The 26176-nt window shown below is 37.5% G+C and overlaps 1 protein-coding gene across 2 annotated transcripts in view; it reads left to right on the forward strand.

Moving 5' to 3' along the window:
- Positions 1-25774, forward strand: part of LOC122790808 (protein mono-ADP-ribosyltransferase PARP14-like) — a 566888-nt gene extending 541114 nt beyond the window's left edge. For both annotated transcript variants that reach the window (XM_044058430.1, XM_044058433.1), the window contains 2 exons: positions 10074-10251; positions 25232-25774. In XM_044058430.1, the coding sequence (XP_043914365.1) occupies positions 10074-10251; positions 25232-25524 (471 nt within the window). In that variant the 3' untranslated portion in view covers positions 25525-25774. The remainder of the gene's footprint in view (positions 1-10073; positions 10252-25231) is intronic.
- The last annotated feature ends 402 nt before the right edge of the window (positions 25775-26176 follow it).

The following is a 26176-nucleotide window of genomic DNA, read 5'->3' on the forward strand; positions in this document are numbered from 1 at the left end:
TTCCAAGGGTAGATGACTTCCCAAAGGATATGATAATGCATTTTTTGGCATTTAGTCTCAGCCGATGATTCTTGCACCAGTTACTTGTTTGGAACAAGATTTCCTGCAGGATGGATAAGTCATTTGGGTATTCAGTGACTCTCTAGCTTGCATTCTTCGTCCAGAGCCCTTTGATGTTGGCTTTTTTTTTCAGGGAAATAGATATGTAACAGGAGAGTTTCCAGCTGGTAATCAGTTGGCAATCCAGGGGGTTAATGGAGGGAAAGGTTTATTTCTAGTTTTAGCTTTTCTATGCCATGAGTGGGGGATCATGTCCAAAGCTTTGAACAGGTCAAGGTATGTGGTGTGTACTGTTTTACCTTCATCCATTGTTTTGTTGGCCTTTTTAGAAAACACCACAAGGCTGAGTTAGGAGATTTCCTGTGTCCTTAATAATTAGTTCCATAATAAGGCTTTCCGTGGCTTTGCATATGAGGTTGGTCAGACATATTGGTCTGTAATTTCCTAGATCTGTGGAATATCTTCCCTTTTGCAGGGGAATGATTGTAGCTGTTCTCCATTTGCTTCGTACAAAATGTGTATGAAGGCTGAGACTGAACAGTGATGTTAGGGGTGTGGCTGAGACTGAACAGTGATGTTAGGGGTGTGGCTGAGACAGAACAGTAATGTTAGGGGTATGGCTGAGACTGAACAGTGATGTTAGGGGTGTGGCTGAGACTGAACAGTGATGGTAGGGGTGTGGCTAAGTCATGCTTCATGCTATTTAAGATGCATCCAGGGATATGGTCAGGACCCATCAGTGCAGTAGTTTTAGCATTTGATGGCATTTTTAGTACTTATTCTTATGAGATAGCTGGAGGTGAGTCGGTTTCAGGTATATCTTGTGTGATGGATGGAGGTGAGTGAGGGGTAAACTCTGAGCTGAATTTATTGGCCAGTAGGTTCATTATATCTTCATCCTCAGTGCAGGTAACATTGTTCACAATCAGCTGAACACACTGCATCATTGTGTTTCTGAGATTACGAACATAACTAAAAAATGCCTTGTGACTGTCTTTGGCTTGGGTAGCTATTTTACCCTCAAACCTGGCTTTGGTGGATTTCATTAATTTTATTTATTTATTTATTTTACATTTGTTTACTGGAAAGTGCAACTGGGACAGAGCCCATTTTCAGTGGAGACCTGGAGAGAAATGCTCCAGACGCATGTCTTTGCAATGTGGGAGGAAACCAAAGCACCCACAGAAAACGCACGTGAATGCATGGAGGACATGCAAACTCCACACAGAAGGCACTCCAGCTGAGAAACGAACCAGAGAACCTCTTGTTGTGAGGTGACAATGCTAACCACTGCATCACTAAGCTTCTGAGTTGTTTATCTCAGTGAAGAGGGCTATATTAGTCTGGGGACTGAGCCTCTTGTTTTTGGTCAGATTTGTCTTCCTTTTATTGCAAAGCTTCTTGATATTACAGTTTTACCATGTGGCCTTGTTTCTGGTGTTTACCCTGCGATTGTCCCTACAGAGTCCAGCTGCATCGCTGCAGCTGTTTACATGCTGGTACAGTGTGGTGGAAAATATTTCCATGTATTAAGCTGAATTAACTGGGTTTGATGGGGAATTTGAAGCCTGCCAATGTGTCACTTAAGAGTAGGTATTTTGTCTTAGAGAAATTTGTAAAGGTACCTTGTGTGGAAGGGATCTGTGGTTTAAATTTTATTTTGAAGGAGATGGCTTTAAGATCAAACGTAACAAGTGAAGAAGATACACAAGGGATGGTGCAAGATGCCCCTGTATTAGTAAGAACAAGATCCAAAATATTGTTCCCTCTAGTGGATACTCTGATTAATTGTTCCAGGGCATGTGCATTGACAAAGTCCAGGACTCTCTGTGCTTGTTCACTAGTGGTCATGTAGGTTTCCCTGTCTGTAGTTGGATAGTTTACATCACCTAGGAAAATAGTACTGAGTTTAATACTGAGTGATTCCAGTTCCTGTAGATAGGTGTTGTGGCTTTCTTAGATCACAGAGGGAGTTCTATAGCTAGCTGATTTATGTCATGTGACCTTTCCGATGGTTATTTGGACATGAAGAAGCTCAAGTGCATCATGCTGTTTCCAGCCTTGATGTGAGTCTCTTCTAGATATAGATTGAGACGCCTCCATCTTTTTCCTGTCCTGCAAAGTACCTGGTCTAAACATGTAGAAGGCATAATAGTTCTGCACAGCTGGAGTGTCACTACACAGATGTTAATGTTCTCCAGGATGAGAAGGGTTTGTAGGGAGTAGAGTTTCTTGTTTAGGCTTCTAATATTGATTAGAGAATGGGCGACCTGTACATCGCCACCCTGATTGGAGAAAGAACATTCTCCATCAGGTGTTATTGTACAGGTAATACCCACAGAAAAACAAATGTGCTACTTCACAGCACCATATTAAAGTGCAGAGAAAATTGGAAAGAAAAATAAAAAATCTGCCATTTTTATGCTTACTAAATGCATTTTTACAATTACTGAGCATAAAATTAAAAAAAGAAAAAGTAAATTAAAAAATAAAAACACACTTGTGTATTTGACAGAGGAGAGCCTGTGCATCAGTGTGAGAGTGAGACAGAAACAAAGAGAGAGTAAGATACCAAGGACAAATGTGAGTTTGTGAGCGCACACACACACACACACACACACACGAGACAGAGTTTTCCATTTATATGTGTGTATGTATGTATGTATATATATATATATATATATATATATATATATATATATATATATATATATATATATATATGTCTGTACTTCTGAGTGTTTGTGTGTGTATGTGTACGTGTGCCCATGTGAATGTGATGTGTAGACATTAAATATTTACATAACGTTTATTTTGGATGTAAAATGCTTCCTCCAACTGCAATTACATATTCTGTAGTAAATTTGAAATATTAGGCAGAGGAACTATTTTTACATCAAAAAAATATTTTAAAAAAATATTCATTAATGAAAAAAAATTACAAAACAATTTAAGAGAGAGCCCATTCTCTGAATGCAGTAGTGTCTCCAGGGTGGGTATTATCAGGGAATTAACACCCTTCTAGGGGTGATAACACCTCCCACTTCTTGTGTTAATTCCCTGATAAGGTCAACTCAGCTGGGCATTAGTGCCCGAGTAACAACTTCATCTTTTCATTTTATTTGTTTTTTTTAAACTTCTTTATTACATTATCACTGAAGACACAGACAAACGTACATTAACAGGAAAGAAAGCAAACCATATTAAAATTTTCTTCCATGTATATACATTATATTTCGCATATCTTGTCTTTCTTTGTAATTGTCATTATTCTGCATGTGCTCAGAGGTGATCTGTGTCTTGCCTACAAGGCAACCTCGGACCCTGCCCTACTAGAGATGCTCCATATCTGTAAGTCCTTGTGCATTACCCACTCAAAAGGCCTGAATCTAATATGTGACATCAGCGAAACCTGCTGGAGACACAGGTTTGTCTCCCAGCAGCTGCCACGTCTCTGGAGTAGACTTCCCATACATGTCAAATAGAGTACCTCACTGACCCTCTTCAAGCGCAACCTTGATGAGTGAATGGGAAATCGGGGTGCCACCTATGTCACTCATTGACAGGGGTGACAGGGGTGACGGGTCTGAGGTTTCTATTTTGGGATAAACTCTTGGCTTGGATTATAAGGGCTCCAGGGCCATTAGACCAGTAACCTCCTATGATCCTGTGTTGCCCCACAATTTCCATTTATTTTTATGTAATTTGCTTCTTCCTTTTTCCATAGTCGGCCTGAGGTATAGGCCAACTAGGTGGCTCCCTTGGGCGTTACTGTAGCAGGGGCACTTTTCCAGTAATCTCAATGGTGTAGGTACACCAGCATGAGGTCACCGGCTGGTGTGGGGGGCACTTTGAAGTCCTTTTGCCTAGGGTACCAGTTGACCAAAGGCTGGTCCTGCCTTTTTCTAAAGATCCCTCTTCCAGGTCTTTTATCTCTTTCATAATATTCAGTACCTCAAATACAGTTGGTTTAGACTTTGATTTCCATTTTCTACAGTAGAATTAAACTTAATAAGACCTTACTAGATCTAGGCAATTCAGATCATGTGTCCCAGCTCAAAATAATCATTTCCATAGTTACAGCCATTTGCTCACTCAATATTTCAGACAGAGTACACTGTAAGGAATTTTTAAAATCTGCCAACTCATTATACTCCCAAAACATCTGTCCTGGGATTGGTCTTTTTTGTCATCTACTTCTGAAATTAAGAATGACGTCAAGGGCCTCTGGCGGACCAAAGATGATTGCAAATTAGGAGCAGTCAAAGAATCACCAGTGACACTAATATTCTCCAGGAAGGACTGACACAGATGAATAACTGGTGTCAGAGCCATGGAGTAAATGTCAAGAAATGCATAACAGTATCCTTTGGGAAGCCATCCACCCCTGGAAACTGTCATGCTGACAACAACCCCCTGAGCATCAACCCAGTCAAGTACTTGGGGACACACATAAACAGTAATTTAGCCTTTGACCATCATGTGTCTATAGTAGCGAGGAAATCATTCTAGGTTGTGCAGCTTATAAACAAAGGTATGGCATCTAGGTCCAAGGAGGTCATTATTTCACTGTATTCGACATTCCTCAGACCCAACGTTGAGTACAATACCCAGAGCTGGCTCCAACACTAGACTACCTAGGCAGTTGCCTAGGGCCTGCTGGCTGGGAAGAGGGGCTACCACAACATTTACTTTCAATTAAAAAAGTAAATAAATTGCATGTCTTCTTTAAGGGCATTTGTTCTTCTTTAACAATGACTTCTGCATCTGTGCATCACTTTGTTCATTGCCACACACACCTGCTGTTGCTTGCTTCGTTTCTGCATCTGTGCACAGAATTTGAACACAAAACATTCTTGCTGCATTTATGCCTTCCTCTTACTAGTTCTGCTGCCTGGACAAATTTATGCCTGCTTCTGCCCACGAAATTGGAAGTGTGTGTGTGTGTAATGCCCAAGTTAGGGATGGCACGTTGGTTAATTTGCTTAGGCTCAATCCCTATACCATAGTTACAGGAGATAAGAGCTTGAATCCTATACACCAACTACCAGACTGCTCAAAAATATGGCTTTCAGTGCATTTTCAAGGAATTGTGAGCTTCAGTGGATTTTTCATTGAATTGTGAGCTTCAATGGAATAGAATTGTATTGTTCTTAATGTTAGCTTCAAGGAAATAGAAGTTTATTGCTCCTCATGTTAAGTTTGTTTTCAATGTGTAACTGTTTTGTTTAGCAAATGATTGCCAATGTTTGTGCTATTTGAATGTAGCGTTAGTAGCAGAACAGGCAGCATACTTGCTTTTGATGCAGAAGGCTGTGGGTTCTAAGCCCACGCCATGAAACTGTGTTGTACTTTAAGGGGGGGGGGGGGTGCTGCAGTCCTGAATGTGTCCTCCTGTGGATGAGATGCCTAGTAACTATAAACCTGTTGGTTTGCCATCCATTCCCTATTGCAGTATTACCAGCAAGCATACTTTTTTTTTTTTTTTTTTTTTTTAATGTAACCTAAGCAATTTATTCTTAAAGGATACCAGGCACTGAATTTGTAGATGAAACACTGAACTATGAAGTTGTTTGCTAGCAGCAACCTCTTCACTAGTTACAGATCTTTTTAATGTGAAATTATTTAGATGACTTTTACTTCTGCAAAGATTGTGCTTATTAATGGATATTGAGTGGCCTTTTCTGATTGAAATGTTCTGAAACGAGCAGTTTTGTCATTATTGGTTCAAACGTTTTGTTTTATTGCTTACTGGAAAGATGTTCAAAACTACAACTTTAAAAACACACTGCAACAAGTAGTGGTGTATTAAACAAGGAATATAATTGAATACAATCATGAAAGTGAATTAAAGGACACATCTGTGTGGTGTGCAAGGGGCCTATGATTTGAAAACAGCCCAAAGGTAAACAATCTCCCACTGGCCAGGTGTATTTTCTTTGAATGTGGGTTTCAATGCCGTCTGTTTACATTGCGAGACTGTATTGTTTTGTTTAGCAAACGTCTGTTAGTGTTTGTGCTATAAAATTTGAAATAAAAGTTTTAAATTAACTCTAAATCTCTGTAATCATTGTAGAAGTAAAGAAGAAAATGGTTTGTAGGCAGTTTACGTAAGTGAAAAGTAGCTACATCTCAACCTTTTACAAACTTAAAGGGGGGAAAGTACTCATATAGGTCAGTGATTATAACTGCCACATCAATAAACTTTTAAAAATAGATATTCAATGCAGCCAGTCTTTTTATGTGTCTCAGTCGCAGATGATAAAACTTTTACCCAAGTTAAAAAGAAACTTGGCTTGGAGCCCATTCTGAGTCTCAAGAAAAAAACTCCTCTTTTATACCTGACATTCCAATGTACCTTAAAATACTGAGTAAGAAATGTCTGTTAACTAAAATGAAAGGATGCCAATCCAAGGGGAAACTTGATATGCTTGCCAGAGATAGTCAAAAAGGTCAAAAATTGCTGTAGCCTTGTTATTACTGGACAGAACCACAGAACATATTATCAAACTGTACATCAAGAAGGCAAAAACCTTGACTATGAAATAAAATCACATCAATATGGCAGGCTCATCAGACCATTTGGGGTACAACAAATTAGAAAATGAAAACAACTTGGAGATGTACAGTGTGTAACTCTGTGTATTTGTGTGTGTTGGGGAGCGGTGGTATTTTGCATTAGCAAAAAGAAAATTATGTCTGCAGCAGTTTTAAGAAATGAGGTGACTAAATGAAACTGGAAATAATTTTCCTGGTGACTGCATTGCAAGCAAACATTTCCAGGAACAAATATTTTGCAACACAGTCAGAACAGTTCTGCAGTGTTGGAGTAAACTGATTATTCTTCAAAACTGGGGGAGGGGGGAAGCTTGTTATGCATCTTTCTGTTGCAAGAAAGGTCCATAATATACATTTAATCTCATTTCAGTGCTAACTGTAGCATTCACAGAACTCACCACAAAACCGCATTAGAAACCCTTTACATCTATAAACACTGCAATAATTTTATCAGAGTGAAGTGTCTGACCTTTTAAAACTATTAGATTAGAGGTATGGCCACGGCGGTGCAGCGGTTAGCATTGTCACCTCACAGCAAGAGATTCTCCAGTTTGATTCTCGGCTGGAGTGCCTTCTGTGTGGAGTCTGCATGTCCTCCCCATGGTCAAGTGAGTTTTAAAGATATGCAGGTAGATGTGTGGACCTTCTGTGGAGATTGGGCACTGGTTTAGCAACTCGACACCATAAAAACTCCACTGCTAATCAGTCTGCGAACTGGTGATCTGCTGTGGCGACCCCCAGCTGGGAGAGGCCGGAAGCCATTGCTTTACAAGATTAGAGGTACACTTCACTTCTTGCTCCTGTCTTAGTGGCAATGCTAAATGTGTTACTGCTTTCAGAGCTGTAAAGCATTGCATACCCACTCTGTTTTCTTTCTTTTTTTTTGTTTTCTTTCTTTTTTTTCTTTTTCTGTAACTGGTAGTACATTGGAGCAGCTACAGCTCCTACACATGTACTGAGTACAGCTAGTAGAGCTTTCAAAGGTGTAAAACACCTCACAGTTTTACACTTCTTTTCTATAACTGCTAGTGTATCAGAGTAGCTAAAACTCCATGTACTGCAATGAATTATGATGGGAAGTTTTCGGTCATAACCAAATTGTTGAAACAGGTGTTGAGATTTACCTCTTGAGCGTCAATTCAGTCAACTGTCAGTTGACATCCATTAAATAATAATTTGTTTCTGCTAATTCAATGTACACAAACATAGCAGCAGAAACGTTAGTCCCATCAGTGAGCGATGGTGCCCTTCCCATCTCTTTTTCGCCTGATGCAGGGAAGCAGTTATACATAGTCGTACATCTGTATTCTATTGTTGTTGATAGTTGCTGGATATTTTGAAGATGGACAGTGTGAAGCTAGCCCAAGTATGTAAGAAAGTAGATGATCCCAAGAAATTACTGGGCCTGATTCCTAAATGCATGCTATTTTTTTTTAATTTCTCCAAGTGTTTTGGGTTTCTAATACTGTGACAGGAATGGATCCCATTCCTAAGTCAAAGTATGATTAAAGTTCATGAAATTAGTATTGTTTCACTCTGATGTCAGCCAGTAGTGCTCTTCGCAGCACCTGCAATGTGCCCAGTAAGGACTCCTTCTGCAGTTCATATGGGGTTACATGGATTGGTAACATATCTAAATACGGCTGTAAATTCTTTTTTATAAGACACATTGTTCCTACTACTATTGGAACTGTCTGGGTATCTTTCTTCCACATCGCTGTCATTTCTGCTGCATATCCTGATATTTTATGACTTTGTGTCTGTCTGTACGTAGGACACTGTAGTCACCGGGTGTGGCGATTTCACTGAACAAGACTACTTTAGTCTTCTTTTCCTGGACCACTATATCTGGTTTTCTAGCATATATATTTTGAACTGTTGGTAATGGATGATCCCATGTGATGTAGACTTCTTCATTTTCTATGATGCTTTGTGGCTCATGTTTCCAGTGTTTATCGGCCACTTCAGTACCATAGTGTTTGCACAATCCCCAGTGCAACAGTCTCACCACATTATTATGCCTTTCAGTAAACAGTCCCTCTGCCATTAGTATGTTGCAACTGTTTCCAATTCAGTTTTACAAAACCTACATTTGTCGGTTTCTCCCACATGTTCAGTGGACTTTGTAAACCAACGTGTATGCAGCCCACTATCTTAGGCCACCAATATTAATCTTTCATCTCTTGGTATGAATTCCCCTCTCCTTAGCCCTTCCTGTGTTCGTTCCTGGTCAACATGAGGTTCTTCCAGAAGTTTTCTATACTTGCATCTATATTTATGCTTTTCCCACATTTCTTTCCTTCTTATCTGATCCTTCACCCTATATTCTTTCTTTTGTTTTTTGGCACATTCAGTTGCTGCTTGATTTTTAACTACTTCTGGTTTGATTTCCATTCCTGCTTGATGCTGATAAGCTTCTGCTAGATTAAGCAGAAAAGTCATCTTAGATTTATTCTCCTCATGTTTCAAAACTTTCACTATGTTTGGGTCTTGCGAGGTCAGCAGATAGGTGTGGAGTCCCACGATTGCAGATCTATACATATAATCAGTTTCAAGGAGGCCCATCCCTCCTTCGGAACGGGGAATATATAATCTTGGTATGCACTGATTTTTATAAATCATTTGGTGAGCATGCAGCATCCTCCTTGTTTTCCTGTCTAATCTATCAAACACGTTTTGGGGCCAGTCAGTCACTCCAAAACTGTAAGTTAGGACAGGAAGAGCAAATCGGTTTATAGCTTGGATTTTGTTCCTAGATGTCAGTGCTGTTTTCCAGATTAATTTAAGTCTTCTGAAGTATTCTTTACTATGTTTTACTCACATTTGTTCGTGTCTTATTGTTGATCCTTCATCAATTTTCAAATATTTAAACGCTCCTTCTTGCTCAAGTTTTTTTATATCACATTCTTGTCCTAAACTGATGTTTTTCCTGGAGCTGCAGTTTTCCTGCTTTAAAGGTTGCTTTTGCACATTTATCAAGACCAAATGACATTCTTATATCATCTGAAAAAGTTTTGACAACTTGCAGTTGTGCTTTCAGTTCCTCATCCGATGAGCTATACAGTTTTAAATCATGGACAAAGAGAGGGTGATGTTATCATGCCATCTGCAATAATGACTTACTGTGGTGTAAGGCCTTTCTATAAAGCAAGCTCACACCAGATGAAGTCACTTAAAGTAAGACAATTTTTTTTTTTTTTTTTTAGAATTGGGCCATTATTTCTTACACTTTCAGCTTGGTTTTGTCGAAGTGGCATATGCAAATATGGTATGCAAATGTGTGTCCTCACATATGATGCAATTTAGCAACAGGGTGGGCATTTTGTTAGTGTTAATGACTGACCCAGTATCAGGTCACAGTCTTCTGTAGTGTCAAACATTTTATTAAGCTGCTGTAAACCGAATTTAATTTAATAATTTAGTTATGCTGTACCTTATCTGTATTTGTCTGATAGATTGAAAGGGTACAGAACACTCAGCTGTGGCAGCAGTTTGAAGTTTGGAAAAAGAGTATGGCAGCCAAGAATGGTCCAGCTGAAGTAAAGGAGAAGCTGCTGTTCCATGCAACAGTAAGAGGAGCATGCAACACTATAAATGAACGGGGATTCAACAAGGACTTACAAGGCCAGAATGGTAAGAGCATCTGACAATATAAATGTTTGCCTCTATAACCTGAATTTTGACTAATAGGTCACCTTCTACATTTGCCTTTAGTAGCTGTCAATATTTTTTATCGTATTACTAATAAATTGGTTTCCGCTCACATGTACCATAGGAGACTGATTATTGATTTTGATAGGTGATGTGTTAGTAAGTAGGCCAAGAAACACATCTTTATAGAGTGAATGCATTCAGAATCAAATAAAAATACATTTGTGTAAGCTGTAGTTACCCATAACAGTAGATGTTTGAATTCCTCACTGCTGCAGTAGCCTTTAACTTATGTGGGTTGTTTCTGTGCCATGGAAACAGTAACCGGCCAGCTTCACAAAGCTCTGTTGCCCCTCACGTCTTCATTCTTTCTGCTGACTGGCTAGCCCCAAGGAGGGAAATCAGCAGTTACAGTGTAGATTTCTTTGGGACTTTCTTGCCCATGTCAAGAGACAGAACAGCCAAACAATCCTGAAAAAAAAATAAAAACAAAGGAATATATAAAGTAGAAACACAGATAACCCTACTTTACATCTCAACTACAACTATATATAAGAGTAGGGGGGTGTAGGGTGGTTGCTACTGCAGCAGTGAGCAGTTCAAACATCTCCTGTTATGGATAAGTGCAACTTGTACAACTGTACTGTGTTAATCATGTCCACTGCTGTATTAGTCTTCAGGCTGTATGATTGATTACCAAAGCCTACTCAACCTGGGAGGAGGAAGCATATGGATCCAGGAGCCTCTGGAGAATGTTCATTATAATGCTCACCCCAAACCTCAAAAAGAAACCCTGCTTGCAATGCTTTGTAAATATATGTTAGGAGTGGCATGTAGCTGTCTGTAGAATGCTTCTAGCATCCACCCCTTTCCAGTATGCCATTAAAGAACACAAGGGTCAAGTAGAATGTGCCTTGATACTGCTTGGAATGTGTTTGACATAGAATAACAAAAAGCAATAGCTGAGGCCAGCCACCTAGAAATTGTCTTTTAAACATGGGATGTTCCTTCTTTTTGTCCCATGATAACAAGTAGCTGATCAGCTTTCAAAAGATATTAGTTCGGTCAAGATAACACGTGAGCTGCCTTTGCATGGCCAGAGTATGCAGAATCCATTCTGCCTGTTTTTTAGGTTCTGGATAGAAAGCTGGGAGACTGATCGCTTGTTCAAAGTAAACGCTGAAACCACTTTGTGCATAAAAGTGGGGTTTGTAATTGGTGTGACCATGTCTGTCTGGAATATGACATAAGTTTCACCCACTGTTAGATCTTGCATTTCAGATCTGTTCTTGCAGATGTCAGAGCAATGGTGAGTACAGTTTACCAAGTCAAGAATGTTAAATCAGATTGATGAGCAAGTTCAAAAGATGTCTCCAAAACAAGGTTGACATCCCAAGGAGGTGCAAACTGTTTATGAGGAGGTCCCAGGTGTAAAACTCCTTCTCTTTGGTAAAACAGTTTCTGAAAGAAAGATTGGTATACATACAAATCCCTCAGCAGTGGCATCAGTTTGACGTTTGAAAAAGCTGTATGGATTTCAAGAATGGTCCATATGAAATAGAGGAGAAGCTGCCATTCCATGGAGCAGTGAGAAAGGCATGCAAGACTGTAAATGAACAGCGATTCAACAAGGCCAAAATGGCCACAAGATGAGCCTGTATAGAGGAATAAGAGAGGCCAGTAGAAATTAACTCACACAAATGTTTGAGCACCAGTTGTACAAAATCTCTCATGAGCCTCTGGTTATTGGTTAGGCACTAACTAGAAAATCGCTTCCACTTACCAATGTATGACTTCCTACTAGCCAGTTTCCTTACTCCTTTAGTACATGCTGCACGTCCTGATGAAATAAGTTCCTGAAAGATGTTAGAACTGAATCATAAAATAAAACGGCGCAAAAACTAAAAAGTTAAAAACACTTTAAAACATTCAGTAAGCAGTTTTATCTGGGTCTATATTAGAACATCAAAGTTTCAAAACTTCGAATGTTATAATATTGACCCCTATTCAGTGAAAGCTGAAAATATCGAAGCAACAGAATTTGGTTGATTGTTTCTGTTGCTGTGGTATTTTCAGCGCTGTGGTGGAAAGTTAAGGGTCGGGTTCAGGTAAGTGTGCGATTGAGTGCGGGTTAGGTTAGTTAGGGTTAGGGTGTGGGTTAGGTATGTTTGCGATTGTGTGGACATGAGGGTTAGGGCGGGGTAGGTGAGTTAGGGTTAGAGTGCGGGTTAGGTATATGTGCGATTGTGTGGACGTGAGGGTTAGGGTGGGGTAGGTGAGTTAGGGTTAGGGCGCGGGTGAGGTGAGTGTGCGATAGTGACAGACCTTAGTGTTTGGGTTAAGGTAAGTGGATAGTTAGCAGTGTGTATATAGTTTAGTGTAAGGTTAGGTGTAAGATTTTAGATGTATGTGTGTGGATTGCTGGTTGGTGTGCTTGTGTTGTGTGTTTGTGTTTTGGAACAGCGCTGTTCTGTATGTTCGATGTTTTCAACTTTTGATGAACAGGGGTTGATATTAGAACATTCGAAGTTTTGAAACTTCAGTGTTCTAATATAGACCCTTTCATCCTTCCACAGGACTTCTTCAGACTGAATGTAACCATTTCAAACACACACTTCATACACACTTTATACAATAATTGAAAGTCACATGACATAATTAGTCCCTAAGGCTCTTCCTTTTTAGGTAAACTTTAACATTTTCTTTATCATTTAATTCAGGCGGATGGCAAGCGTCTAGTCTTAATTGCCACGCATACTCTTTCCAATCTAGCTCTTCCCCAGCATCAAAAGAGTTCTCATATTTTTTTAATTTGCTCTAATACAACAACTTTAAACCTTCCTAAGCAATTACCTTGATTATAGTGTTTACTTAAAGCATTTCTCAAAAAAGTTGCAAAGGCAAATGTTGAAGAATGAAGTGTTAATGATGGGGCTTAGGTTAATACTAAAGAAAGGAAATGAACAGAGTGTGCCTGAGAAGTATAGTTTATATTTTTATAAGGGAACTGGAAAGAATGAGAGGGAAAAATAATAGTGAAAGATGAGGGCATTTGTGATGGACTAATTTTTTTATGCAGGAAAGGTGAATGATGGTTTTTGAAAAACTGGCATCCAGTAAACTTTTGTAATGTTGATTATAAAATTGCAATGAAAATATTACAGAAAAGATTTCAGGCGTTAATGGGTAGTATATTGCGGGAGGGGATATGTGGTATTAAAGGTGGGAATAAGAATAATTTTAATAATGGTTAAGGAAGCAGTAGATGGTATTATGTGAAGAAGGAGATGGAAGTAGAATTGGTGTGCAATGTAAAGAAAAAAATGATAGTGCAACATAAATGTTAGGATATGGGCTAGGGGGGATAAAAGTGACATTTTATGGACAGTGTATACAAGAATACCTGGGTGAAGTAAGCAGAAAGGTGAAGCTAAAGAAGAGATCCCAATGATGTCCATGAGTCGGGTGCTGTTTCTTTTGGTTAATGCAGTAATCTGGCAAGTTAAGGGAGGTGAAATAAGCTGTTTTTATATATAAGGAACAGGTTGAGCTGCCCCAAAAACTGAATTATGCTGATGGGTTAGTAATATTGATAAGGAACACTGAATGGGTAAGAGAGGTGGCTGAGGGTGTGGAAATGTTTTTAGGATATGGGTTTTATTTGAGTAAGAAGAAATGTAAAGGGTCTGTAGATACTGTAAGAGTAAGACAAATGTATTTTACTAGAAGTCTGATTGCAGTTTAGGGGTGTGGAGGAGACAGAAAACCAATGGAGAAAAATTAAAGAAAAAAACAGATTGTACAAGCATGGAGATAGTTTAGCCTGGTATTTCAGAAAACACATCTTTATTTACTGCATTCAGTGGTTTGAAGAAGATTTGGTTACTTGGATAGGATATATATAATTACAATAAAGAAAAGTATTTGTTATAAATGTATTTTAGTGCAATTTGGGGCTCGGGATTAAACCCAATTCAAAGGGAAGTGGTATACAATAAAAAGGAAGAGGGAAGACTGGATTTGATAAACCCACTGGCATTTGTAGCATCATTACATTTATTCTGGGTATTGAGAAACTTACAGAAAGAAAAGGAGAGTTTGTTGGAAAATTGTTGTTGGTAAAAATATGTGGAATATGGGGGTGATAGAAAGACATCAAAGATTTTGAAATAAAATGGAAAATTAATGAATATTATGGAAGATTCAATTAGTGTATCAGAAAAAAATGATTATGTAAAAATATTTTATGAAGTTCTAAGTGAATTTGTGCAAGGGGAACAGTAAATGAGTGAATAAATAAAAACATGATCATAGGAGGTTACTAGGCTAATAATCCTAGGGCCCTTACAAGCCTTTCCAAGTTTTACCGTTATTTCCACGATCAGCACATATTGCCTCTGTCCAAGAGGGGACATAGGTGAAACCCCTGGGGAGAACTTAAGGTTACCCATCCAGTCACCCAGATTGCATTTGAAGAAGGCAAATGAGGTGCTCTGCTTGACATGAAGTGGGAGTCTGTTCCAGATGTGTGGTAACCTCTGGGAGACAAATCTGTACCTCCAGCAGGTTCTTTTAATGTCATATACAGGTTAAGGCCTTTAGAGCGAGTAACCCATGTACCATTTGACTTGCAGCATTTCCAGTAAAGCAGGGTCAAAGATTACCTTGTATGCAAGGTAGAGATCACCTATGAGTAGTCTGTATGAAGCAGAATAAAGTGACAGATGATCCACATAGGACAGATGCTCAAGACCTTGAATTTTCCATGTGAGGAACCTTTGTGGTCTCTCCAATTGCTGCAGGTGCTTGGAAAGGTACATACCAAAAGGGGCACTGTACTCAGTTATTGGCCTGAAGAGGGAAGAGTACAGGGAGGTTATAATTCTTTTTTTTCTGGAGGTTATGCCCTTACTTATGAGATGAGCAATATAGAATGCCCTTCTTACCACTGTGGAGACATGGTGATCTAAGGTAAGGTTGCTGTCAACCTGTGTGCCCAGGTCTCTCACCATTGAGTGCGTACTTAGGGTGATATTACTGATGGTGTAGTTAGCAGGAACATCGCTCTTAACGAAAGGGATTATAATGCATTTTTTTCCATTGAGTTTAAGGTCATGACTTTGGCACTGGGCATTTGTTTAAGACCCTATTGTAAGATGTTAGCATCATTTGGAGATTCTATGACCACTACCAGTTTGCAGTTATCAGCACTTTGTCAGCCACAGACTTTTAGTTTTTGCTTGTACTTTGGAGAAATAGATTCCAGACAGTAGAGGTCCCAGGACTGATCCCTGTGGAACACCATTGGTTACAGGTCTGCTGTTGGATGTGGATCCCCCTCCAACAGAATAAACAAAATAAAAAAGAAGAGAGAGTAGAAAAAAATGTGAATGGAAGAACTTTCTAGATAGTATAATGTTGAATAATTTGCCAGTAAAAGCATTTATATAGTGTAATCAGCAACAAGAAAAAATAGTGCTATATATGGTAAGCATACTGCTTAACTGCACTGTTTCATTTGATACATTCCAGTTTTCAGCCCTGTAATAGCACTTTTCATGAGTTTAGGATCTCCCAACATTATATTTGAAAAGCGGCCATTTTCCTATACACACAGTTCTGGCACCACAGACTGACAGCAGAACCAACAGAATGGCAGAAATCAGAAACATCTGAATAAATTATCTACACACGACAAGCTACTTCAGGATCAGCCAATGGGGTAATAGCAGTTAAAATATCAGTGTTCCCAGCATAAGCTAAGGGGTACCAAAAATGTACAGGAAGACAGCCAAAGGAAAATGGCATGTTGTAAGATAAAAAAAAAGCAGGCTGTAGTTGTATCTCTGAGACACTGCATTGCAGGTTCAGTGTACATTCACTTCATCAGCAAGTATTTAACCTGCATCATCAGCACAACTACATCAGCAAACATATGAGGTTGTAGCTCCACGCCTGCGGCATGGGTTCATATTCCAATACAGACCCTAGAATAGTTTCACTCTTTATATTTCATTCTTCAGATGAGGCATTAAACCAAACTGCCACCTGCCTAAGTTGGTAGTGGAGATACCATGGCACTTACCAGACAGAGGCAGGGAAGAGAAATTCATATTACAAAATATGTGTTTTATCAAATCACTACAATATTACAAAGCAGCTTCTAGTGTCTTCACCAGATTATCCAATAGAGTGTAACTATCACTTCTTGCCTCTCTTGAAAACTTGCTGTTGAATTACTTTAACTAACCCAAGCAATGGAATGTATTGAAACAAAACACAGCCCATTAAAAATTTCACATCCAGACTAGTTAAAGTGTATGACCCACTGGAACTCATACTTGTGCAGTTGTCCAAAAACAGGGTGTTTTACAATATCCTTGCAACTGACAGGTCCCCCTCCATGTCCCAGGAAACCCATATTACCTGTCACAACGTACTACAATCCCTTACTATTTAACCCAATATGATCTTCATGAGGTATCTCAACTACTTCTATATAGATTGGAAATCTGACCACTTCTAATGCAGAAGCCCAAAAATTCCTTAACTTCATTACCAACATACTGGAACAGTTGGTCCATTCTCCTACCAAGGGTACAAACATTCTTGACCTTTTACTCACAAACATGGGGGAGCAATGTTCCTCACCCAGTGTAACATCTTGCTTATCAGATCTGACCATAAGACAGTATTGCCTGAAATAAAAATTAAATCCAGGGGCCCAACAAAACCAAAAACATTTAGGAACTTTTCCAAAGCTAACCTCTCTCTATTAAGTGATGCCTTGGTACTGCCATGTTGATAGCTGTGTAGAACAAGCTGTGCTCACCTCTATTAAGAATAAGACAAACCACCCTGATGGAATCATAATATCAATGTGTTATACAACAAAAGAAAAATAAAAGTCTTGGGAACACAGCCAACATAATAAACCCCCCTGAGCAAGCTAAATGGACAGCCAAGAGGGTTAATTAAAACTTCAAAGGCTAAATTTGAAGAAAAGATAGCTTCTCAGGCAAAAGACAACCACAAAGCTTTCTACCGCTATGTCTCTAACCTCAAGGGTTTTCTGCCCAAGGAATAGACGATAGCTACAGTCATTCCCCTGCACAAAGGAGGTCCAATCGCCGATCAAGGTAACAGGCCCATAGGTGTGACCAGCCTGATATGTCAGGCCAGGAAAGAAACATTATGGACATACTGAGGAAATAGGTAACCTGCAAGTGCTGGACCCATCACAGTTTGACTTTGTTAAAGGAAGGTCATGCTTATTAAATCTGGTGGATTTCTTTGAGAGGGTCATCAAAGCAATGGATGAGGGCAAGACTATGCACACAGCTTACCTTGACCTGATCTAGGCTTCTGATACAGTACCCCACTCTACCATTATAGACAAGCTCACTAAATTAAGCATAAATCCTTTCATCATCCACTGGACAGGTAACTGGCTCAGATAGGACCAGGAGGTCAAAATAAGTGAGGCCACCTCCACCAAGTGGCCAGACACTAGCAGTGTCTCCCAGGGCTGAATACTGGGCCCACTCCTTTTTGGCATCTATTTCTCTGAAGTGGGAGTCAACTCTGAAGGTTTATGGCTGACTAAGTCTGCAGAAGATTGCATGCTGGTGGTTACCACTGACTCCCCTGCAGACACAAGCATTTTTCAATAAGGCTTATTTCTGACTAACAAATGGTGTCAAAGTCATGGTCTTAATGGTATGGAATGCATAATTGTACCCTTTGGGAATTCAACCTTCCCAGCTAATTATGATTTTGATAATATACCCCTAAGAATCAACTCAATGGTCAGTTATCTGGGTATGCACGTAGACAGTAGCCTTACCTTCAACCACCACATGGCCACAGTGGTGAGGAAATCATTTTATCTTGCTCAATGTACAAGTAAAGGCATGGCTTCTAGGTCCAAAGAGGTCATTATCCTATTGACTCTGCCCTTATCAAACCAATGATAGAGTACAATGTTACCTTCAGTATGTAACTGCCCAGGCATGTGCAGCAACCAGTGACATCAGAAGTTCCTTAAAAAGAGTACAAGACATAACAACTCTGCCTTATGCAGACTGCCTTAAAGACCTTTCCCTCTAGTCAGTCTCCTATAAATTGTTGAGGTGTGATCTATGCCTGACTTACAAGGCATCTCTAAACCCCACACTTGTGAATCTCCTGCATATTTGTAAATCAGAGAGTACCTGAAATACAAGGTCTAAGGATCTGATTGTTGTCTGTGCCTTAAATAGAACATGCTAGAGAGACAGATGTGTGTCTCAGACTGCCCTTCCCATGGAACAAGTATTCCTTAGACACAGACAGTGAATGCAGGGGTGGGGAAATAAAGATAGTTCATAGGTCAGCAAGCAGAAGCAGTCACCAGCATACACCCTCCCCCAGTACACCCTTAAGACTCACTTTGGCCCCAGCTTACTCAGGGAAGTTAGGGGGTGGAGGATGGAGGGGTAGGGGACCCAACAATAGATAAGGCACTGGACTAGCTGAACAGAATGAAGCAGGAGGGAGGACAAATTCAGTTTTAAATGTTCTGTAAAATTTCTTCAAAAACCTTCAATGGTTTGCAGATAAATTCTTAGTTAAAAAAAATTTAGTACTTGTTGCCATTCAAGAAAGACAAATGCTTGCTACCTATATATTTGAGTGCGTAGGCAATACTGTAGAACAAGTACTATTTAATACTCTGTGTGGCCCTATATTTTCCTATACTCCCCATAATTAATAAATAAATGAATGGCAGGTGCTTGGGCCTTTCTATATGCTCACCAGAATGTGTAGTCCTGAAGCCTGTGCTGCCACTCTGAGAAACAATTATTCCCAAATGGAACATGTTCTCCTAATCTTTATGCCACTCACGGATCAAATGCACTCCCAAAACTTATATATAAACCAATTCCAAGCCCACCATACCTTGGAGAAAGGGGAATATTCTGAGAAATGACATCACGGACTTAGTAAATGTAAGTCCATTCTTTCTGCCATTCAGTCTCTGTATTTCAAGAATCACTCTAGCAGGTCCCAGAATTTCAAATGGATATCTGGTAAATATTCTGTTTTCTGACTACATGGAGCAGTAATTTACTTTGCAGTAGTATGCCACTAATGGCAAGGAACAATAAAAGGAATGTTGTACTTTTCAGCCATGGAACACAGAACTGTAGATAATATGAGATAGCAATCAGTTTTATTCATCATGTTTTAAGGCCCATCTACTCAGTTAATGTTTAAAGATTGCCATTTTTGCATACACTTAATTACCCTACTCTAACAAATGGTGTGTTTTATGAATGATTCTACGAAAAATCAAATGCAGACTATTAATGCTAGTATCAGAGTTCTGTGTGACATTTTATTTTAAAACTGGTAAGCAAATGTGTTTTATTTTTGAAAATTTTATTTTAATTTGCATGCTCTGCTTCTATGCTGTGCTGGATCCAAAGTCTTCTTAAGATGCACTGTCTTGCTGTGCTGTTTACTGCTGAATCAGAGAGACAGAGCTTTGCATGCATGACTCCACCTGTAGTCTGTTTAAAGCACCAAGCCTTTCAAATTGCACACTGACAAAGAAATATATTTTGCAGCTATAAGCACAGTTACAGATAACTTATTTTATAACAAACGACGCATACTCTGTCAGATTGTAGCATATGTTTACAAAGTTTTCTTTCATTACAGATATGAATGATGCCTTCTACAAAATACCTCTCTCTGTCCCTTTCTCACATAACTGAATTACTATAATAGTTATATAGCGTGCTAGTCACGCACATAGATGTTATTTCCTCTTGGTATGTTTTTGGCCTTCTGTGGGAAGTCACAACGTCTGTTTTTAGCCTTTTCTATTGTCCTTTTGTGATTTACTTGTAAGCACTTTTGCTGATGTGAGGATGCCATTAACAGAAATCTGAAAGGAAATATCTGTACAAGCTGTTCCTATTGAAAAAACATCACATATTGCTGAATTTATAAAAAAAGGATGTCTGTTAATAGATATTTGTTCTGCAAACATGAGAAAATCATTTAATCCTTGCTTTCCAATGGGCTTTTTCTTTTTGATGCTGTGAAGAGAAGCCTGTTATACATACAGTACGAATGCACATTTTACATTGCTAAACTCTATACATATATTCAAGCAAACTTTTTATTCTATGCTTTATCTTTCAGCATATTTACAACAGAATTAATTTCAGCCTTATATTCATATCTAACAATTCCCTCTTTTTTAAATATAGTCAAAACACTTTATATTGATATGTATTTTTGATCACATTATATAGAAAACACATTAAGAAACAAAACCTTTAGTCTTCTTTTGATACAAGTCAGAATGCAATTTTACATAGTTAATACAGTGATATTAAGCATTACTACCAAAACTGAATGTATTTAGCAACTTTTTCTTTTGCAGACCATTCTGTGAAAATATTTATCAGTTATGAGCTGTGTCTGCTTTAATTTTATTTTTTAACTTGATTAATTTATTCTTTGGCAATTACAGAATTTAATTTATGACTTAGAACTATTTCATTAACTCTTTGCAACTGTTGAATTAACTATAAGAGACAAGAACCATGTGCTACTGCAAGCATTTATACACTGCTGAAAATATACAGTTTCAATGTCATTTTAACCATCACATTGTGGTCATGTCTCTGAACTGCATATTAACATCTTGGTTGACAGTGAAGTGAACATAAAGTACTGAACTGGCTTAGATATTTGAATGTAATTATTTCAGTATATTTAATATGTGAGGATTTAAAAAAAACATGATTTATACACTAAAGAATGCTATGTACATATTAGTCCATTAGCTGTATGAGTACAATATTTTAATATAATTTTCCTCTAACTGGGGTAAAACCAGTGATATTACAACTTGACAAATTACTTTTGAACTTATTACAATGTATCCTGTACAGTATGTATTTACAGACTGTTTGCTATTTATGTATTTCAATGTAGTAGGTACCCTGGACCCATTTTTTTAAACATGGTTTTTCACACATATTTATTACTAGACATTAATTTCATTTGTACTGAATTCTTCTGCATTTGTACATACAAAGACTATCATTTGTACTGAATTCTTCTGCATTTGTACATACAAAGACTATAAAGTACATTTAGTCTAATCTTACAAATTTTATAACATTAATATTAAGCAAAATCTTGGAAAATGTTTATGTCTCTTTAGAAATATCTAGTGGAATTGGAACCAAAGGCATATGTCCTGTTATTTTAAACTACATACTCCGCAATTAGAAACATTCATGCTTTTTATACCAACATTGTTTTGCCAAAAACATATTAAAATAGTGAATAGTGACCAGTCTTGTTCAATTTTTTACATATCTTTACTCTCTCTTGTATAGCTGTAATAAAGCAATTTTAAACTCATCTCTTGTATAGCTTTGCAGTTTAACACATTGCAAATACAATTTAATACTAAACAATACAATAACCACCATTATGATAGCTATTATTAACTTGTAAAATATCTTATCCTGTCAGGTTTAATCCAGTTTACCAGTATTTCTAATACACTAATACCTGTTTTCCTTTCCCCCCTAAAAGAGTATTGTCAAGAAGGAATGAGATATTTCTTTCTGTAGCTTTATTTTAGACCCTTTTGAAATACATACTGCTTACACAGTCAGTGTAAAACTGAGAATGTACCCCTCCCCCTGTAGTATTGCACTGTTTATCTGCTTTATGCTGTGAGACTAGAATGTATACCAGCCCAATACATTTGCTTTATTAGGTTATTAAACTATAGACCTTTGTCTGATTTGATCATTTTTTTATAAAGCTTTTGCTGTTTATTACCACCAGTAGGTATTTATACCCTCCTGCACAATTGATTTGAACTGTATGTATACTATAGCCCATCTGCTGGCTGTACTTGATGCAACTGAGGTTTTTTTTTTTTCTTTTAACATTTACTTGCTTATCAGTGACATCTATGCACAATTGTGACATTTTATTACAGTTACCAACTAGTGCTTCATGTGAACATTTTAACAATTATGTTTTAATAACAATGAGTTTTTAGAAAAACTCAAGCCACTTGTTTGGCAATCAGTCTTGTTTCTTATCTGCTCAACATTTCCTGCAACTGTTCATCCAGTCTAGGAAGGTCTGAGCTCACATTTTATACTCTATAAACTATAGTTAATTATTTTGACATGTTTCCTTTAATTTGATTGTGATTTGCATAACTATGCATTTATACTACATATATTGACATTATTTTACAATTAGCTTACATGGATTTCAGTATTTTTTTTTATTTTATTTAACTGCTCTGCCATTTATTTTACAAAGACTGTTTGACTAATTCCATCCGTGATTTTATTTCTTTTTAAAATTCAGAACTTTAACTGTTTGGTGTGGTGTTACTATATAATTATAAAAAACTGTAAAAAACAAATAGATATTAGCTTAACTAACACATGTTTATATTTACATTATTTATATTTGCTGTCTGCCTGTTATTCTTGTGTATTGTAACAGATGTATTTTAGATGAAAAGAAAATACATGCATGTCAGTCTTGTGACTTTAAATATTTACTGTTATTAACTTTTATTTAATTTTATGCACTATAACTGTTTAGTGTAACTATTTTTATTTAATTTTATAAACTAGAACAGTTGTGTACCTTTTGACTATGCTAAGAATGGCAGTCATATGCTTTACTTTACTGTAGGACTGATAAATGTCTTGATTTTATTGATTTGAGAATGATTGATCCTACATCAGATCCTACTATGCTACTATGTATATTTAACCATTTTCAAAACATATATTATAAAATATATTTATTTTGCACAGATTAGCTGTGTATGTAGGAAGTTCCCAGTCTCTGTCAGTTCAGCTAATTTATTTCCTTTATCCTGCAACTGCTGTTGAAGAGTTTCCTACAATGTTGCATGGTCTTTCTGACATTCATTAGTAAGCTGTTCTGCTGAATTTGAAACGCCTATGCGCTTTTAAAAATATGTATATATAACTTGTCTAAGCTTCCTGAACTCATTGTGTCTGTCTTTTAGAAGTTTATTACATTCTTTTGTAACAAAATGTACTAGAGGTTCTATCAGTAACTGATTTGACTGTTGTTGCAATTCCAAAATAAACCTTTTACATCTGGTGACAGAACATAACTGTCTAACATTTGAATATAATGTCAACATATTAACTTTTCGTGGTTCTTTACCATTACATTTTTTGTCTGTACATTTTAACCTTTGAATAGTGGCATGCACTGTATTTTATGACATTGTACACAGAATAAACATTTTTTATACCACACATGATTTTGTTTGAGATAACAGTCAAATATTGTAATCCATTTGCATAATGCCTTACTATTAACTTGCAATCCATTTGCATAATGCCTTACTATTAACTTGCCCTAATAAGGTTTTACATTTGCTAATATGCTGTATATACATTTCATTCTGTTGTTATTATTATTATTATTACTACCTCTATGGCATTCATACTGTATGTAACCCAGAAACATTTTCTTACCAGTCAATAGAGAGGCAGATGGCCAAGCTGCTTTACTGTAGCTGGTTGAAAAGTCTGTGTAGTCACTTGAAGTTGGTACAGCAAAACTGGCAGTTTCAGTCTTACAACTTTGTATTGTACCTTTTCTGGAGAATTTATGGAACTGCTCATCTTTCTGCAATGCAGTCTCACTGGATTTAGATGTCTAATGAACTTGTATTATTGCTGCAAACTGTAGAAATCTGAAGTACTTCATATAAACGTTAGTTACTGTGCTTTTACAGGAGTGACCTTATACAAGGCATTACCCACTCACTCCCCCTGTTTTTGGATACAGGCTATGAACATTGTCAGGGGTCACCATTGAAAAATATATCTTAATTTGCGTGCTCTGCTGGATCCAAAGTCTTCTTAAGACACACTGTCTTGCTGTGCTGTTTACTGCTAAATCAGAGACACAGAGCTTTGCATGATTCCATCTGTAGTCTGTTTAAAGCACCAAGCCTTTCAAATTGCACACTGATAAAGAAATATGTTTTGCAGCTATAAGCACAGTTACAGATAACTTATTTTATAACAAACGACACATACTCTCTGTCAGATTGTAGCATATATTTACAAAGTTTTCCTTCATTACAGATATGAATGATGACTTCTACAAAATACCTCTCTCTGTCCCTTTCTCACATAACTGAATTACTATAATATTTATATAGAGTGATAGTCACGCACATAGATGTTATTTCCTCTTTGTATGTTTTTTGGCCTTCTGTGGGAAGTCACAATGTCTGTTTTTAGACTTTTCTATTGTCCTTTTGTGATTTACTTGTAAGCACTTTTGCTGACGTGAGGATGCCATTAACAGAAATCTGAAAGGAAACATCTGTACAAGCTGTTCCTATTGAAAAAAACATCACATATTGCTGAATTTATAAAAAAAAGGATGTTTCTGCAAACATGAGAAAATCATGTAATCATTGCTTTGTTAGGCTTTTTCTTTTTGATGCTGTGAAGAGAAGCCTGTCCGTTATACATACGGTATGAATGCACATTTTACATTGCTAAACTCTATACAAGCAAACTTTTTATTCTATGCTTTATCTTTCATCATATTTACAACAGAATTAATTTCAGCCTTATATTTATAATATCTAACAATTTTTAACATTATTCAGAGTTTCTCTTTCCTTTTACTTTTCAGAAATACATGTATCTTTCCCTCTCCCTTCCCCCACCCCAAAAGTCTTTTTCATCACTGGCGATACATTCATTCATTCTTTTTTCCTCTGCACTTTATAGGCATAATGGAGAGACTTGTTCTTGGGTGGGATACCAGTCCATTACAGAACAATACATGTCTGTTACACTATGTTTGTCATCCATGTATTATTAATGGTGCATTTACTTCTGTTTTCCAGGTCAGTACTACGGTGATGGGATATATTTTACTACAGATGCATCTGTCTCAGCAAATGACAAATACTCAAAAATGGACGAGAATGGACTGAAATATGTATACCGTGCTCGAGTACTAACTGGAAGGTTTACTAAAGGAAAAAGAGGGATGAGAGTGCCACCACTTCGAACAGGCACTGACCTTAGTAATCGATATGACAGCTTAGTGAACAAAGAGTCAAAGCCAACTATTTTTGTGGTCTGCAACCCTTATTACTCATACCCTGAGTACCTAATTATTTTTCAGAAACACTAGCACCCAAAGTTCATTGGTACTTTATTTGCTTTGCAATATGCACAGCTGCAATGATGATGTGTTTAGAGTCAGTGCTAGAGCTTGTGTTCTAGCCTGCAAAGTTTAGGACTACTAAACTGCTGTCTTCATGCTACTGTCTTTGTATTATAAAATAAAGTTTATAGATTATGGCCTGTTCATTAACACTATGCTAAAAATAGAAACAAGTATGTTTTTGTAATGATGGTATTAAACCTGTGCTTTGACAAAGGGTTTTCTGAGTCTGCATGTTTGCCACTTAGGTTAGGTAAAGTTACACGAGCAAAGATAAAAGGAAATAAGACAACCTATCATAAGACTAATAAACCCCTCTTTCCTGTTGACCACATATTATGCTTGTTTAAAAGCATGGAAGAATATCCATTGATTTATTTCACCAGTTTTGGTTTGTAGTTATCAGTTTGACATTGTAGAGGGCTTTGTTCCTAGTCAAGGACTTGAGTTTAGTGGGAATGAAAAATACATCAGTCTGAGAAAGATACATTTGTATTACTTTTTTTAAAACAGTAATAATTTTCCTTTATAGCAGTTTAACAATGGCAGCATTCATGATTTCTACAGCAGCTCCACTAGTTCACTGAAGGAGAAATGATCTAAAGAGAAATGAACTGTG

The sequence above is a fragment of the Protopterus annectens genome, chromosome 16.part0 (genome assembly GCF_019279795.1).
Source record: "Protopterus annectens isolate FY-2018-M chromosome 16.part0, PAN1.0, whole genome shotgun sequence".
NCBI lineage: Eukaryota > Metazoa > Chordata > Ceratodontiformes > Protopteridae > Protopterus > Protopterus annectens.